At 40.7% G+C, this 17271-nt stretch overlaps 3 protein-coding genes across 5 annotated transcripts in view; all 3 read left to right on the top strand.

Annotated features, from left to right (window-relative positions):
* LOC138051458 (tetratricopeptide repeat protein 28-like) overlaps window positions 1-2949 on the top strand; it is a 51834-nt gene extending 48885 nt beyond the window's left edge. For all 3 annotated transcript variants that reach the window (XM_068897653.1, XM_068897655.1, XM_068897654.1), the window contains exon 7: window positions 1-2949. This exon is cut by the window's left edge and continues 1049 nt beyond it. In XM_068897653.1, the coding sequence (XP_068753754.1) occupies window positions 1-929 (929 nt within the window). In that variant the 3' untranslated portion in view covers window positions 930-2949.
* A 7837-nt stretch (window positions 2950-10786) lies between these two features.
* LOC138053188 (uncharacterized) lies at window positions 10787-11995 on the top strand. The gene is made up of 3 exons (XM_068899849.1): window positions 10787-11150; window positions 11277-11557; window positions 11657-11995. The coding sequence occupies exons 1-3, from the start codon at window positions 10787-10789 to the stop codon at window positions 11993-11995; spliced, it is 984 nt and encodes a 327-aa protein (XP_068755950.1).
* A 1019-nt stretch (window positions 11996-13014) lies between these two features.
* Window positions 13015-13896, top strand: LOC138053187 (uncharacterized). The gene has a single exon (XM_068899847.1). The coding sequence runs from the start codon at window positions 13015-13017 to the stop codon at window positions 13894-13896; it is 882 nt and encodes a 293-aa protein (XP_068755948.1).
* Window positions 13897-17271: the final 3375 nt, after the last annotated feature.

Here is a 17271-nt window from a genome sequence, read left to right as displayed (position 1 = left end):
TTGCAAAAGAGGCAGGGGACAGGGCTGGAGAAGGAATAGCCTATGGCAATCTCGGCATTGCTTATAAAAGTCTTGGCAATTTTAAGCAAGCCATAGAGTACCACATTCAAGATCTTAATATTGCGAAAGAGGTAGGCAATAGGGCCGGAGAAGGAAGAGCCTATGGCAATCTCGGCATTGTTTATCAAAGTGTTGGTAATTTTAAGCAAGCCATAGAGTACCACAATCAAGATCTTTGCATTGCAAAAGAGGTAGGGGACAGGGCCAAAGAAGGAAGAGCCTATGGCAATCTCGGCATTGCTTATCAAAGTCTTGGTAATGTTAAGCAAGCCTTAGAGTACCACAATCAAGATCTTAGTATTGCAAAAGAGGTAGGGGATAGGGCTGGAGAAGGAAGAGCCTATGGCAATCTCGGCATTGCCTCTGATAGTCTTTGTAATTTTCAGGAAGCCATAGAGTACCACAATCAAGATCTTAGCATTGCTAAAGAGGTAGGGGACAGGGCCAGAGAAGGAAGAGCCTATGGCAATCTTGGCATTGCCTATAAAAGTCTTGGTAATTTTAAACAAGCCATAGAGTACCACAATCAAGATCTTAGCATTGCTAAAGAGGTAGGGGACAGGGCCGGTGAAGGAAGAGCCTATGGTAATCTCGGCATTACTTATGACAGTCTTGGTAATGTTAAGCAAGCTATAGAGTACCACAAACAACGTCTTTGTATTGCAAAAGAGGTAGGGGACAAGGCTGGAGAAGGAGGAGCCTATGCCAATCTCGGCAACGCTTATAAAAGTCTTGGTAACTTGGAGCAGGCCATAGAGTACTACAATCAACATCTTAGTATTCTGAAAGACCTAGGGGACAGGGCCAGAGAAGGAACATCGTATGGCAATCTCGGCAACACTTATGAAAGTTTTGGTAATTTTAAGTAAGCAGTAGAGTACCACAATCCAAATCTTAGTATTGCAACAGAGGTAGGGGACAGGGCCGGAGAAGGAAGATCCTATTGCAATCTCGGCAATGCTTATGAAAGTCTTGGTAACTTTAAGCAGCCATACAGTACCACAATCAACGTCTTTGTACTGCAAAAGAGGTAGGGGACAGGGCTGGAGAAGGGACAGCCTATTGCAATCTCGGCATTGCTTATGACAGTCTTGGTAAGCTTAAGGAAGCCATAGAGTACCACAATTAAGATCTTGGTATTGTAAAAGAGGTATGGGACAGGGTCGGAGAAGGAACAGCCTATGGCAATCTTGGCAACACTCTTTGCAGCCCTCGTATGATGTCTTAGTCAGTCCTATCGCAGACTTGCATTGAGTGACTCTGGTAGGATCCGTGTAATTCCCTTGCTGACTGCTTTAAGATTGATCACTAATGCACCTGATGTCTTCCAAAGTAAGAATGAAGTGCTGCTTGTGGGTGATCCGTGCTTGAAGGAGGTCCCTACTTTCACTGCTGATCCCATGTCTGGACAGCTGCCATGCACAAAAGAAGAGGTTGATATGATTGGAGAACTTCTGCAGACTGTGCCTCTTACAGGAAAATATGCAACCAAAGCTGAGGTGCTGGAAAGAATGAAGTCAATTGCTTTAATCCACATTGCTGCACATGGAGACGACAAATTTGGAGAAATTGCTTTGGCCCGAAATCCTGAACGCACATCCCAGATCCCTGAAGAGGAAGATTACATGTTAATATTGAGTGCTGTTCATGCAGTTCGTCTTCAGGCAAGTCTGGTTGTGCTGAGTTGCTGTCATAGAGGCCAGGAGAGGTAAAATCTGAGGGTATTGTGGGAATAGCCAGGGCTTTCCTGTGTGCTGGTACCCGGTCTGTTCCTGTGTCACTCTGGGCAATCGACAATGAGGCGATCTTCATGTTCAGGAAGAGTTTCTACCAACACTTGAAAAGTGCAAGTACAGCTTTTCACCATGCTATGAAATCTCTTCGGGAGACAAAGAATTATTCTACCATAAAACACTGAGCGCCATTTGTGCTAATTGGTGATGACGTCACCTTTGAATTTGGACAGCACAAACAGGAAAAGAGTGGTTAGTGCTCTTTAAATATAACTTTAATGACTGAATCGCTGTACTTGGTACGTGTTTTCAATCAGGAAGTTGTCGAGAGGAGCATTTACGTTCTTCACAGAGAGATGGCTTTAAAAACGATTGCCAGAGTGGTTATTTTTACTCGAACTGCTTTGGCTAATACCTGAATTAAATAATGTCTGCATTCACCTATCCTGCAGCTTTTAACAATCGTAAACGTGCCGCTGGACTGCGTTCAAGCAACCAAACTCCTAGGAATGTCGATCCAATATAATCTTAAGTGGGACTTGCACGTCGGAACTATTTGCAGAAAAGCAAGTAAGCGTCTCTACGCTCTACGGTGTTTGAAGTAAAGTGGTGTGCTTCCTAGAGACCTTTGTTCTGTTTTCTGCTGTTTTATTCGACCTGTTGTTGAATATGCGTGTTCTGTGTGGCACTCTTCACTGTCTATTGCCCTGTTTGACGAACTCGAACAAATACAGAAACGAGCTACAAAGATCATGCTTCCTGGCCTTTCCTACCGAGAGCAACTCGCTCATCTGAAACTACCCACCCTCCAAGACTGCAGAGATGAGCTTTGTCGTCGCTTTCACAAGACCATAATGCGACCTGAAGACAAAATCAATGATGTTTCACCTTCAATAACTGAATCTGTCTACTCTGTCTGGAACGCAAGCAAAATTCCACTACTTAAATGTTGCATGTAACGTTTCCAGAATAGCTTTATCCCTTACACAGTTAAGAAATGGGACGCATCAACTTAATTTCAGCTGACATGGTATATGTTTATTAGATATTTCATATGAATTTTATTAGTTTTGTATCATTGTAATCTTGAGTTTTGCAAATATTGTCACATTTATTTGCCATTCAAGAATCATGAAAGTTGCATATTATTATTATACCTGTCGTGTTATTTTGGCCCTTGAAAATACTTCAAAATAACTCCCAAGCTTTTGCAGTATGTTTCCCAGGTGAGATGTATACTCTTTAGCTTTCTATACCAACTTTCCATTTACAATATCATTAAGTGACAGTCTCGGGGTATGTGTATTTTCTGTGTTTCTGTAAGGTTGGCCAAAGCTAAATAAGCAAATTAATAGTTTTAAGAGGCAAATGTCTATAAGCTGAAAAACAACCTAGAAAAGTAGAAATGTTTGGAAATAACAAATTTTAATATAGCATTCGCATTTAAATGATATGGAAATTCCTGGAAAAAAGTGTTTTGTTTCCAAAGAGTTTGAATTGAGCGCAACATTGAGTTAGCCGATTTGGTCTATTGTTTATTTTCCCGTAAAAGTTGGTTAAAAAACAGACACTTTTCTGACGCTGATGAGGACTAGGACAATTTGGGTAAATCTTACTCTTGGGCGATAGACTCTTGCTAGGGCCTGGAACCAAACAAATGGAAAGTTCTTTACTTTTTAGTTTTACATGTTGATTTTGTGGTATTTTGTCACAGAGGGACTGGACCAATGCAAAATAATTCAATGAAATGGGCGATTTCTTAAAACTTCTAGAACGTAAAAAGGTGCGATTAAGTAAAAGTTGCCTGATCTCTTAATTAATGGTGTGCATTTTAAACCCCGGGAAGGTGGGACCTGCCTATGCATATGCTTGTGGAAAATTTTTAGTTTTAAAAATGGTATGGCTACCCGAGTCACGTCATTTCACACCATTTTGCACCATTGCAATTGTTGGTCAGTTACTCTTGAGTTGACGAAGGTATTAATGGTAGAGTTGGCAAAAGGAAGCATTCCATCCTTCCTCCATTTCAAAACTGAGAGCAGGATGGGCACCCACCTCCTAAACCGAGTGCCCCAAATCGAGACTAAGGTCTGTGTGAAGCCTATCAGTACTGGTCTACTTCTCCACTACCATAGTCACGTCGACAACCGATATAAACAAAGCCTTTTTTTTTTTTCTCTGTAAACGTCCTTCTTACTATGGGGAAGAAAAAAAAAAACCTTATTAACAACTATGCTTGATCGCATGTACCTATTTCTCGGAGGAGTGTGAACGCTTAAAGTCCCTGTTCTCTCATTTGAAGTACCCCCAACACCTTATAAACTCTACCATTAATACCTTTGTCAACTCAAGAGTTACTGACCAACATTTGCAATAATGTGAAATGGTGCGAGATGACGTGACTCAGGCAGTCATACCATTTAAGGACCAGGATCCTGCTAACTTTGTTAAGACTCAGTTAAAAGACTTAAGTCTCAAGCTCCAAACTACATTCCAACCCTTCTTTGTCAGTCGAAGAATTGGCCAAGACCTCCAAGAATGCGAGGACAAACCACAGCTGGTTAATCAACAGTGCGCTGTGTACCAGTTTCAATGTAACCTGTGCGATACAGGTAGCTATGTTGGCTACACACGTGGCCATCTACATACACGCGTGGATGGTCACAAGAGTATGTCATCTTCTGCACGGAAGCGTTCAATCAAGACAACACGGGTGCTGTCCCTGAGGACCTCCTTTGCTGCTTTAGAGTGTTGAAGGAATGCATGAACAAATTGGACTGTCTGGTTAACAAAATGCTGTACATCAAACAATTAAGACCACGGCTGAACGTGCAAACAGATTCAATCCGAGCTAAAGTCTTTGTCTAGCTCTCCTCCACTTATGCAAACTTGGAGTATTTTGTATCTGTTATGAACTCGCATGTTCACTTCCAACTCCTTGATAATGGCGTCATGAGGTCGCCAAAACGTCGGAAGTTTAACTTTTTATCGCTAGTTTTTACATGTCTGTATTTCACTGTTTTCATCTTTATTTGGTAATTTAACATTTTGGTTTCCTGATGTCTTTTTACGGGATTTAACAATCATGCAATTAGTTTTGTTAATATTTATAGAGAGCTTATTTAGGTCGCACCATTCTTTAATTTTAGCCAGCTCTCTGTTATTTAGTTTTTCAAGATCTCGAATAGAATCTGATGAAGCAAAAACATTAGTGTCATCAGCAAAAGTCCTAGAGTTCAGTTTATCAGAGCAGTTAGAAAGGTTGTTTATGTAAGGTAAGAATAAAAGAGGACCAAGGGAACTACCCTGTGGTACATCACATCTCATTGTTTGTTTGTTTTTGCCATTTGGCCAAAAATCGCGATTTTCAACACTTGGAAAAATCGTTATTTCTCTTCTAATAGGTCTTATTTAAAGCAGTTTTTTATAGCACAAATCTATGATAGTTAAGTTTTCCATCCATAAAATTAGGCTATAAGGTGACTTGTATTTCCTAATTTTTTGGCCTTGCGAAGTTTGCCAAAAAATGATTTGACAGTAGGTCTATCCCGATTGCGCTGGCAAATTGGAAAATGGTGCTTCAAAAATGACAAAGAAGTGATTAAATAATGCTCGACGTTTGAAAAAGGTGCTCGAAATTTACTGATTTTCATCAGTATGCCTGTTTTTGTTTTGTTTTGTTTTTGTTTTTTTTGGTTAAAAAAAAGAATTGCCCTTTCATTAAGTTGCTTATAAATGTTCAGAGAACTAAAACATTAATGTCTTTTGAGCAAAGAAAAAATTCCTCAGTGAAATATACTTTAAGCCTGAGATGATTTCAAATTGCTTCACTTCAAACGCAACATTTCAACCATGTAACTTTTCGGGTGTTTAATTTAAATTAAAGGGTGTTCAAGGTGTCGTACGCGCCTTTGTACATGTGCTATACAAATACGTGAGAAAATCCTGCAATCTTAATACAGATTGAAACTGTTCGATATTGACTTACGTTTCTTTTTGAACATTATTTGTTCGAAAAAATTACCTGGTGGTTGTCAAATCGTCATTGGCAGTTCTTGGCCACAATACTTACCCACTGGAGAAAGTTATCTGGCCTTTGAACTACTCGTGCCATGTGCCACTATCCATATTTCTTTCTCATTGTGCACATACAAAAATGTTTCTCTATATTGCTAAAACTTTTCCCCAGGAATCCGAAAAATAATTGCCGTTTTGTCCAGTTCCCTGTAAAAATGTGACAAGAGCACTTTGAAGTTGCCTCTTCGTGACTTGGAGAGCGCCATCTTGGATATGACGTGTTACAACGTAGCAATAGTCAACAAACCTGTTCGACCTCATCAAGTTCTTCGTTCCCCGATCACTTTCTCAATGTTGCATGACCTTTTTTACTATGGTAAACGGTAAGCAAGCTAGTAAGGCAACTAGGCCATAAGTGCGACAGAGACTCAAGTCACTTCATACTTGTAGGTTCTCTGATCAATCAAACTAGGCGGCAAAAATCAGCCAGAGCAAATGTAAACAAGACAAAACCTTAAACTTGCGACATAGAAATATTCGACAAGCGTACCTTCTTTTCTTTTTCACTTTCTTTCTTCTGCGACAGCCATCTTTGATGCTTCCGCAAACGTATTTGTTTTGCCAACGAAACTCTCCGATGTTGCTCAATACACACAGCAAGGCCTTTTCACAGCAACAATTACCGCTGTTGCGTTTTTATACGCTTTCAAGGGGGATAAAACTAGACACATGCCTAGACTTAGAACACATATTAAAATTAAAAAAATTCCACCAGAAAATGAAATTTTAAGAAAAGTTGACCTGCGAAAATAAAACGTGGATGGATTCCTCAAACCTGAAAACCTCACTGCTATATATTGTCTGTTCGGGTCAGTCATTTTGCTAAGGAGGACTTCAAGCAGGATCTTCAGGTATATGAATATTGGTCTTGGTAACATACTGAAATCTCAGTCAATCAGTCGAAGCGAAGATATCATTATACTGGAGCGAGAAAACTGAATCAAGTAATATTTTTACAATGACTGCAAAAATCCTCGCGCGCTCATTGGCTAATTTTTATTGTCAATAAGCGGACAGACACAAATTTATAATTTATGCGATAATCACGCGATATTGCTCGCGTCAGATTGAAGTTTCTCGCATTTTTGTCTCGCTTTCTTCTTGAGTTTTGACTTAATTTTGACCCCTCTGCCTTGCTGTTATTGTAAAAAACAAATTGATGTCAGTTTTCACATGCGTCTTTCCTGTTACTGATCATGAATTTCGTCATAACATTGTCAAAGTAGTCTGTGGATCCACGAGGCGATGCTACTTTGACAATGTTATGAAGCAATTTATGATCAATAACAGGACAGACGCATAAAAAACTGACATCAATTTGTTAAATAGACGACTTTCACTGTTATGCCCTTTTCCAGGCAGTAAAATAAACAACTTGAAATGTAGTTAAATTTTGTTAGCTTCATAGACACTACTGAAACGATTTACTCACACCATTCGATGGAAATATATAAATCGATCGTTTGTTTTGAAGTTGTAACAGGGATCTCGTAGAAAGCCACGGTAGACAGATTAAACTTGATTTCCAGGTGTTTATTTCACAGCAACGAGCGCTGGATAACACTGCAAGCTCTCTTTCGCTTCATAAAACTCCTGCATATAACTCACGTATAAAACCCTGTTTAACAACCATGAGGTAAATCTGTTCTGATGGTGGAGCCAATATTAATACAATTTCCCCTCGCCTGTGCTTTCCTTGTTTAAGTCAATTACATCTAGTCATCCGAAGAAATCCTTGACTATTGCTACGTCATAGCCTTGTTTGCAAGCACAAAAACAAAGGTACCGGATTTCAATTGAAGCGTTATTGTTGGCTACTTAAACACATTAAGGGCCCACTGGCGTATTTTTTGGGGTGCGTTGCTAAGGATGAAATGGTTAAGTAATTTGAGAGAATTTGGCATTATTTTGGTCAGTTTCCAACTTTTGTATTAAAGCCAATGACCCTAAAGATGACGTCATCATACCACGCCCATGGTCACGTGACCAATAAAAGAAAACTCTAAATTTGTCTCCGTGCTACGCAATTTGAGTATTTAATCGATGGTTTGATAATCTGTATTCGTTTTTGCATCTAGCCAAGCATGGCTTTCTTTTTATTTTGAAAAATGTTCTTTTTAAAGACATAAACGATACTGAAACACCCTTAACTTTTTCAAAAAAGATGATTTTAAAAAATCAACGCTTAGCTATATTCTGTATATGGGGGTGAAACGTGCCATGTAAAAAAAAATTAATTCAATTTAAAACCGCCGGAAATTTAGCTTTTTTCTCAAACCGGAAGTCGGTTCGTTTACGCATGCGCAGTTGATCTGAGAACGAACGCGGGGAAGGGCGAGGAAAATCCATCGATGGAAACAACACTTTGTGCGGTGACTTTTGCTTGTGCCTGGGTTTTCTTGTCAGCTCATGATATGATGACATCAGTTACCGGAAGTAACATTTCACTTCCTTAGCAGCGGCGAAAAATCCGTCTGTGGGCCCTTAAGCCCAAATGAGTGCAGATGAAGAACTTTCGATTCAGAAAAACTTTTTCTAGGCCGTACTTTCCCTTTAAGTATGACGTTTACAGCCAACGGGAAACGGAAGGCTCCTACTTGTCTTAAAAGCGTGGGAATTCTATCATTTTAACTTGTCTCGTTCCTTTAAAACGTTTCTTGATATCTCGAGCTAAGAGGACAGAAATGAGCTAACATCAAGCAGGGTTCTTACATTTGTGGCAAAACCCTAATTTCACTCAAGACGTTTGCCGTTTGGGGTAAACGTCATGCTTAACCTCTCTAATGGTTGTCTCAAACGTTGATCGCTCATTCAGTAAATCTGAGTTAGTAGAGGGAGTAAGTTTATCACTATCCAATGGATACCTGAGTTAGTCGACAATGGATGTCGTGATATCCTCTCCTCTTACTGAAAATCCCAGACCTGATATTTTGTGTGCTACGTTTATTTGCAGTTACTCCTTTTTAGAGGAAAATTATAGAATGCTTCTAAGGTCTCTAACCAGCAGCTTTGCAATAGGTTTTCACTGCTTTGGCCAGTTTCTTCCTTCCTTGTACTTCTTGGAAGACCCTATCAGCAAGCAATCATTAGACCAAAAAAGACTTAGTCCTCAGGGTAGTTAAGAGCGAGATGATTTCCGGCTCCTACTTCGGATACCGGATGTTAAGACAGGCGTAAAAGCTTGCCGTATGTCAGTGCGCATGTGCAAAACTGTAAAAGAATGAGAAGCAAATTGTGACAAAACTCAGATTCCCATGGGCAGTTAGGTAGGACGGAACGGAGAAACGAAAAAATCATAGCAATATCGGGGTTGCCAAAAAAATTAACACTACCACGACAAGCCCATGTGAGGAAACTTTATTAGGCAACATTTATGTACTAATGCGTTTTGTAATTTTTGGCCAGCCCCGAATTTATGCATGGTTCTCCGAGGAAGTTCACTTCGGCGCTCTAAGAGAGCCTTGTCGACAATACTCACTTGAGCTTGCTTATTTCTCAAATATAAGGTAAAAGTCAATTGCGAAATATTTGGAATGATAACGAAGCAAAATTGTAATCAGTTTCCGGAATTTCATTCTAAGTATTCTAAAGTTAATTGTTTCGATCGGATAATAACAGGTTCCGAAAAACAAGGAAATGAAGAAACAAATCAAAACAATTTTTTGAGCCTGACTTGGAGGATAACAAAACAATAGCAACTGTTGCAACTTTATATGTGCAAGGAAGGGTAACGTTTTTGCAAACGTTGGCCGTGTAGCACTTATATTTCAACAGATTTAACTATTAGAGGGTAATGTTTGCATTGCATAACTAGTGTTACTTTCTAGAAGCTTCGTGAGAGTTCGTAGTTTGTTTAATTTCAGATTCGTGCGTAAGGGTTTCTAAATCAGTGTGTTTTGTAATCTTTCTGTAATTAGATTGTTTACTGTTTTAGAAAGATCTAGAAGCTTATTGTGAGAGTATATAGGTAGAAGAGTCCAAGCGAAGTTTTTTTAACTAGTTTTTCACAAGCGAAGAGAGTTGGCGTTAGCCGTGTTTAGTCAAGTGTGACAGAAGCAGTATTTATTCAAATTGGTGGAGACCGTGTAAGTTTATCGAGTACGTGTTGTTCAGAGTTTTACTTCGTGGAAACTACGTTCACTTTGGAATAAATCTTCTTGTTGTTGTTCCGACAACCCTGCATTCAGTTTAGTTTGCAAGCTACCTGTCCTTAAAACATTCGAACTCGTAACATTGGGGGCCTGGTCCGGGAGAGGAATTAATTTGTTTGCCGACTACAGAAACCAGGAAAGGACAGTTCAAGAAGAAGGAGTTACAGAAAAAGTAAGAAGAAGTGTTTCAGGGAAGTAGATATTGTGTGAACTACTGCTGTGGAAGTGGATAAGTTTACACAGATTGGAGAAAAGTTCGGATTGGAGGGGAAAAGCTTCTCGAGTTTGTGAGAGAAGAGGAAGAAAAAGAAGAAAAACGTAGACAATTGGAAGAAGAAAGAAGAAGGGAAGAGGAAGAAAAAGAAGAAAAACGTAGACAATTGAAAGAAGAACGAAAAAGGGAAGAGGAAGAAAAAGAAGACAAACGTAGACAATAGGCCACTTCGGAAAATACCATAATACTCTTTGTTTGTCCCCCAAATTTTGCATAAGCATTGTTTTCAGTTTCTCTTATGAATTACAATGGTCCCAAGAGAAAACAAAAACAATGTGTATGCAAAATTTGGGGGGACAAACAAAGAGTATTATAGTATTTTCCGAAGTGGCCAATTTGAAGAAAAACGAAGAAGGGAACAGGAAGAAAGAGAAGAAAAAAGGAGGCAATTAAAAGAAGAAAAGGAAGAGGAAGAGAAGGAGGAAAGGCGCAAAAGAGAAGACGAAGAGAGAAAAACTAGGCAACAAAAACGCGAACTAAGAAAATTGGAGATGGAAGCCGAGTTGTTGAAACAGAAAGAGGCTATTGAAGCGCCAAAAAGAGAGCACGAATTGGAAATTGCACGTTTGGCGGCGGCGAGTGCTGACGGGCATCCTGCAGACAGAGTGGATAGGGCCAAAGCACCGAAACCCCCCGCTTTTATTGATGGCAAAGATGACCTTGACGCTTATCTTCAAAGATTTGAAAGATTTGCAGCGACAGCTAAATGGGAGAAGACAGGATGGGCTTCGAAACTTAGTGCTCTTTTGTCTGGATGTGCGCTAGAAGTTTATTCGCGGTTATCCGAGGAAGCAGCCCAAGATAATGACCGAGTAAAGATAGCTTTGATGAAGAGATATGACCTTACGGAGGATGGTTAACGCCATAAATTTAGAGCATCAAAGCCGGAAGTTGATGAGAGCCGAGAACAGTTTATAGTGCGACTGGAGAGATACTTGTTGCGTTGGTTGGAATTGTCGCATACTGAACGTTCTTTTGAAGGCCTGAAAATTGTGGAAGGTATTCACCTTCGTGAAAGAGCCCTGGAAACGCTTGACCAGATAGCGAAAATCGCCGATCAATACTTGGAAGCACATGGAAAGCACATCGTCAGCTCTGCGAACAAGAAGCTGCAAGTACAGCCCCAGGCAGAAGAAACAAAGAACACACAGAGTGACACAACAGCTCTCCAGTGTTATAAGTGTAATGCCCGCGGACACAAAGCAATTAACTGCCCAACTCCAGCAAGAAAGTGTTTCCTATGTGGCAAGCGAGGTCATGAGGCGAGGAACTGTTGATCAATTGGACGGAAGTCAGGAAGCCAAGGTAAAGATGGTAACCCTGTGCAACGTCGTCAAGTCAGTGCTGGCTGTTTGGTTAAGTCACCAGATCTTAACACTACCCCCGAGGAAGTCAAGTCGTGTATTCAAAATGATCAGCTTCTGTTAGCCTGTGGCAAGAAAGTTCCGTTGCTAAGTAATGCATGTGTTGAACCCTTAACTGGAGTAAGAAGTAAGATGCCTGTTGTAAAGGGCAGAGTTGGAGAGAAGACTGTCGACGTTTTAAGAGATACCGTTTGCAGTGGAATTGTAGTCAAGAATGACCTTGTCGGCGAGGATCAGTTCACGGGAGATTTTAACGTCATGTTGCTTATTGACAACGCAGCGAGGAAGGTGCCTATAGCAAGAATTTATGTTGATGCGCTGAATATAGGAAGTTGAAGTCTATTGATTCTGAACTATTCGCTGAGGACATTCGCAATTCTGTTGTGTATATAGATCCCCCTGATGACTTGGACAAACTAGTTAATTGCTACAACACGACGCTGTCATCACTCCTAAACAGCTGATAAGCTGTTAAAACTCTCCCGCCTCACACGGATGCTGTTAAGCTCGCCAATGATATGGGGGACTACTTTGTTCGTAACATTACTGTAATAAGATCCAAGGTGATGGCCAGCACTCAGGCCCCTCCCAGTGCTGTCCAAGAATCTGATTCTACTACCGTCTTGGAAATGACTACGGACCCTTCTTTCTCTGAATTCGCATCACTCACTGAGGAGGATGTAAAGAATTTAGCACTAGCCTGTAAGAAATCGTGTGACCTTGATCCACTTCCATCTTCTATACTGTCTATACATCTGGACCATCTACTCCCTGTCATCACAAAGATGATTAATTTATCACCAAAGACTGGTCGTTTCGCTGGTGAGTGGAAAAATGCCTTGGTGCATCCATTGCTTAAGAAACCTGGACTAGAACTGGTACTAAACAAGAACTTCCGCCCAATAAGCAACCTACAGTTTACTTCTAAGCTTACTAAGAAAGCAGTTGCTATCCAGTTGCAGACCCACATGTTGGAAAATGGCTTGTTCCCGGAAATGCAGAGTGCGTATGTGAGCATTACTCTACTGAGACAGCGTTACTGAAAGTCAAGAATGATATTGTTATGAATATGGATAGGGTCATGTGACACTCCTAGTTCTTTTGGACCTTAGCGCCGCCTTTGACACCGTGGACCATGATATTCTTATTCATAGACTTCAGTCATGGCTCGGCCTACGTGGGTTAGCTCTTCAATGGTTTCTATCCTATTTGAAAGGTCGATCGCAACAGTTACAATTAATGGTGCTCTTTCCAAAAAGTTTAACCTAGAATGTGGGGTGCCTCAGGGTTCATGCCTTGGTCCCCTACTTTTTACTATCTATGCTAGCAAACTTTTCAGTATAATTAAATCTCACATGCCGTCTGTACATTCGTATGCAGACGATACTCAATTATACTTGTCATTTCGCCCATTAGAGGATACGTGTGAAGCTGAGGCGCTAGTTGCCATGGAGAACTGCATCGCAGATGTTCGTTCATGGATTATTAATGATAAGTTGATGTTAAACGATGATAAAACTGAATTTCTGGTGATCGGAACGAGAAAGCAGCTATCGAAAGTGTCTGTCAGTAGTATTAGGGTTGGCGATGTTGATGTAATCCCCGTACACTGGGCAAAAAGTCTGGGTTCCTGGTTCGACTCGCACATGGATATGGCAACACATATAACAAAGACCTGTGGTAGTGCATTCTTCTATCTGTATAATATTCGACAAATACGAAAATACCTCACTAGTGAATGTACTGAGAAACTGATTCATGCATTTATAACCAGTAGGTTAGACTATTGCAACAGTCTCCTCTATGGAGTTCCTGACCATCATATGCAAAAACTCCAACGTGTCATGAACGCTAGTGCGCGATTGATCTTCTGCGCGCCTAAACACTGTCATATTACGCCGCTCCTTCAGCAACTTCACTGGTTGCCTATCCGACTACGTATCGAATTCAAAATCCTTTTGATCACCTTCAAAGTACTCCAGGGCTCAGCTCCTAAATATCTAATTGATTTAATTTCCGTCTTACCGCCATCCCTTTACGACTTACGACGAAATAACAAGGGAATTCTCCTGAGCACTCCAAAGCGTTTTACAGAAGTCACCATGGGGGATCGATCCTTCATGGCGGCAGCGCCACGGCTTTTGAATAGTCTTCCCATAGACATTAGATCTGCTTGCATCACAAGTGAATTTAAACAGAAGCTTAAGACATTTTTATTCATCAAGGCATTTTGTTAGTACAGTTATTTCATATTTACATTTTTACAGTTTTTTAGGAAATTACTTTTTAATTGTAAATAGTGTAGTTTTCGTCTTTTTGATTCCATAGTAATTGTAAGTAGGTTTTATTTTAAATTTATTTTAAATTTAATGTAATGTCTGTAATGCGCATTTGATTATTCTTATAGAAAATGCGCAATATAAATATTAAATATTATTATTATTATTATTATCATTATTATTATTATTATTATTATTATTATTATTATCTTAAGGGTCATGTAGAAGCGCAGTGCCTTTTAGATCCTATCTACGACCTAATTATTGGTAATGTACGTGATGCAAGGGACGCACAGAATCCAGACCCCAGTTAGCAAGAGGCTTGTGCAGTAACTACCTGAAGTCAAGCTAAGAAAAACGGATGAACGCACGACCTTGAAGGTGCCTAGTACCCGCGAAAACCCTATTGTGGATAGAGAGAAGCTCAAGAAGATGCAGCGTGAGGATGAGAGTCTGCCTAAGTACTGGGATCGAGACGGTGTGCTAGTGAAGGGTCAGGCAGGGATTTCCTTCGAAGAAAAATCTGGAGTACTGTACCGCCTGTACAAGCACCCTTACGTGAATGGTGGTAAGTCGCTTAAACAAGTTATGGTGCCTGAGAAGTTGACACGCCCCATAATGGACGTAGCTCACGGATCGATCATGGGCGGTCACATGGGCATCAAGAAAACAACAGACAAGATCCAGAGTGCATTTTATTGGCCTGGGAGTCAAGGTGACGAAACTCGATTTTGCAAGTCCTGTGACGTGTGTCAGAAGACCGTAAGTAAAGGATCAGTGCCAAAGGTACCGTTAGAGAAGATACCGCTGATAGACAACCCTTTTAAGAGAGTAGCAATAGATCTTGTTGATCCTATCAGTCCCCCGAGTGAAGAAGGACACAGATATATATTGACACTGATAGATTTTTCGACTCGCTATCCTGAGGCTGTGCCACTAAAGAACATTGACAAAGGGACTGTAGCAGAGGCACTGGTAGATATCTTCAGCCGTCTAGGAGTAACCGAAGAAATCTTGAGTGATCTGGGTACCCAGTTTGTTTCTGACTGTATGAGAGAAGTCACCCGACTACTAAGCATTAAACAGCTTACAACAACACCCTATCACCCGATGTGTAACGGTTTGACGAAGAAGTTCAATGGAACGATGAAGTCTATGCTGAAGAGACTGTGTAGTGAGCAGCCAAGACAGTGGCATCGCTACATAAACCCGCTGTTGTTTGCTTATCGTGAAGTTTCCCAAGAGTCCACTGGTTTTTCACCGTTTGAACTGTTATATGGAAGAGCTGTCAGAGGACCAATGGTTATACTCAAGCAGCTGTGAACGAAAGAAGTTGAGGAGCCTGAGGTAAAGAACAGTAACCAGTACGTTTTTGAATTACGAGAGAAGTTAGAAGATACCCTTAAACTCGCCCATAGTGAACTGGAGAAAGCCCAGCAGAAAGGAAAGCACTATTACGACCGCAAGTCTAAAGTTAGGAAGTTCCAGTCAGGTGAGAAAGTGCTTGTACTGCTACCTACCGACCATAACAAGCTACTTATGCAGTGGAAGGGCCCCTTTGAAGTTAGTTCTGTGGTAGGTCTCAATGACTACAAAGTGAAAGTAAAAGGCAAGGAGAAAGTTTACCACGCTAATCTACTTAAAAGGTACTTTGAGCGAGAGGAGACTACAGCCGAAGGAGCAGTAGCTGGTGGAGTAGGCGCTACGTGTGTAGACGATGCTGTCGACTGTGCAGCTAAAGCTGATGAAGCAGAGGGAGAAAACGTTGATTTTTTAGAGCTTGGTGGATATGTAGCCAAGGAATCGATCGAAGATGTTAAAACCGGACCAAATCTGACGGATGACCAACGGAATGAATTTATGGATCTGGCTAAACAAATCACGAATTTGTTTACTGAAGCACCAGGTGCCACAGACCTCGTTCAGCATCGTATTAAACTCATTTCAGACGAGCCGGTTAGATCAAGACCTTATCCAGTACCTTACAGTATCAGAGAATCACTAAGAAGAGATATTGCCGACATGATCAAAATGGGAGTTATTACAGAGTCCAGTTCTCCGTATGCGTCACCCGTGGTAGTAGTGAAGAAAAAAGACAACACAAACCGCGTGTGCATTGATTATCAGAAATTAAAATAAAATGCCAATTTGCTGAACACTTGTTTCAGAAGCTTAGCGGAGACAAGTTCTACTCAAAAATTGACCTTAGCAAGGGATATTGGCAGATAACAATACAAGAGGAGGACATACAGAAAAAAACGTTCGTAACACCCGACGGGTCGTACGAGTTCTTGAAGATGCCGTTTGGAATGATCAACTCGGCAACAACACTGAAGCGTGCAATGAAGAAGTTGCTAGACGGTCTAGTTGATGTGGATTTCTACTGGGATGATATATTGGTTCACACCCGTACCTGGTAAGAACATATTAGAGCTCTAAGAGAGCTCTTTTCGCGCCTTGTACAAGCGGGGTTGACTATTAGACCTACTAAGTGCCTATTTGGAGTAAATAGTGTGGATTTCCTAGGCCATTGACTAGAGCAAGGAGTGATTGGTCTACATCAGGATAACGTGGAGAAAATTAAAGATGCCCCAAGGCCAAGCACAAAGAAACAGGTGCGATCATTTATGGGTCTAGCAGGATACTACAGAGATTTCATCCCCCAACTTTTTAGCGATCGCAGTACCCCTATCTGATCTCACCAACCTAATAAAGTTGAGTGGGGTGAAGCCCAAGAGAAAGCCTACCGAACAATCAAGTCTTACCTAACAAGTGAGCCTATTCTACGACTCCCCGATCCAGCTAAAACCTATTTCTTAGGGACGGACGCTTCCAACAGTGGAATTGGTGCAGTGTTAATGCAGAAACATGATGAGAAGTGGTTTCCCGTTTGCTACGCAAGCAAGAAATTGACAAGTGCAGAAAGGAACTACTACACAATTGAGAAAGAATGCCTAGGGATTGTATGGAGTATTAAGAGATTTCATCTTTATCTGTACGGAGTTTCTTTTGTTCTTCAGACGGACCATGAACCCTTCAAGTACATGAACAGTGCTAAGTTCGCCAACGGACGTCTTATGCGTTGGGCTATGTTTTTGTAAAGTTATTCGTTCACAGTTGAAGCCATTAAGGGCTCGGAGAACGTTGGAGCAGATTACTTGAGTCGTGCTGAGGAACAAGTTTATTGACATTGATATGCCCCTTATTTAGCAATTTTTCTTGTTTAGCATAAATTTAGGAAATTTCTTCTAGAAGGGGGTTATGTTACGAAAAATAGCATTGCGTGACTAGCGTTACTTTCTAGAAGCTTCGCGAGAGTTCGTAGTTTGTTTA

This window comes from Montipora capricornis, chromosome 6 (genome assembly GCF_036669925.1).
Source record: "Montipora capricornis isolate CH-2021 chromosome 6, ASM3666992v2, whole genome shotgun sequence".
Taxonomy (NCBI): Eukaryota; Metazoa; Cnidaria; class Anthozoa; order Scleractinia; family Acroporidae; genus Montipora; species Montipora capricornis.
This window is presented reverse-complemented; position numbering and strand designations above follow the sequence as displayed.

Excerpts from the sequence above, each read along its gene's own strand:
- LOC138053187 (XM_068899847.1), top strand. The coding sequence starts at position 13,015 with ATGCCGTCTGTACATTCGTATGCAGACGATACTCAATTATACTTGTCA.
- LOC138053188 (XM_068899849.1), top strand. The coding sequence starts at position 10,787 with ATGGAAGCCGAGTTGTTGAAACAGAAAGAGGCTATTGAAGCGCCAAAA. Across the intron at positions 11,151-11,276 it reads ATATGACCTTACGGAGGATG|GCCTGAAAATTGTGGAAGGT; the intron begins GTTAACGCCATA and ends GTTCTTTTGAAG. Across the intron at positions 11,558-11,656 it reads GTGGCAAGCGAGGTCATGAG|TCACCAGATCTTAACACTAC; the intron begins GCGAGGAACTGT and ends TGTTTGGTTAAG.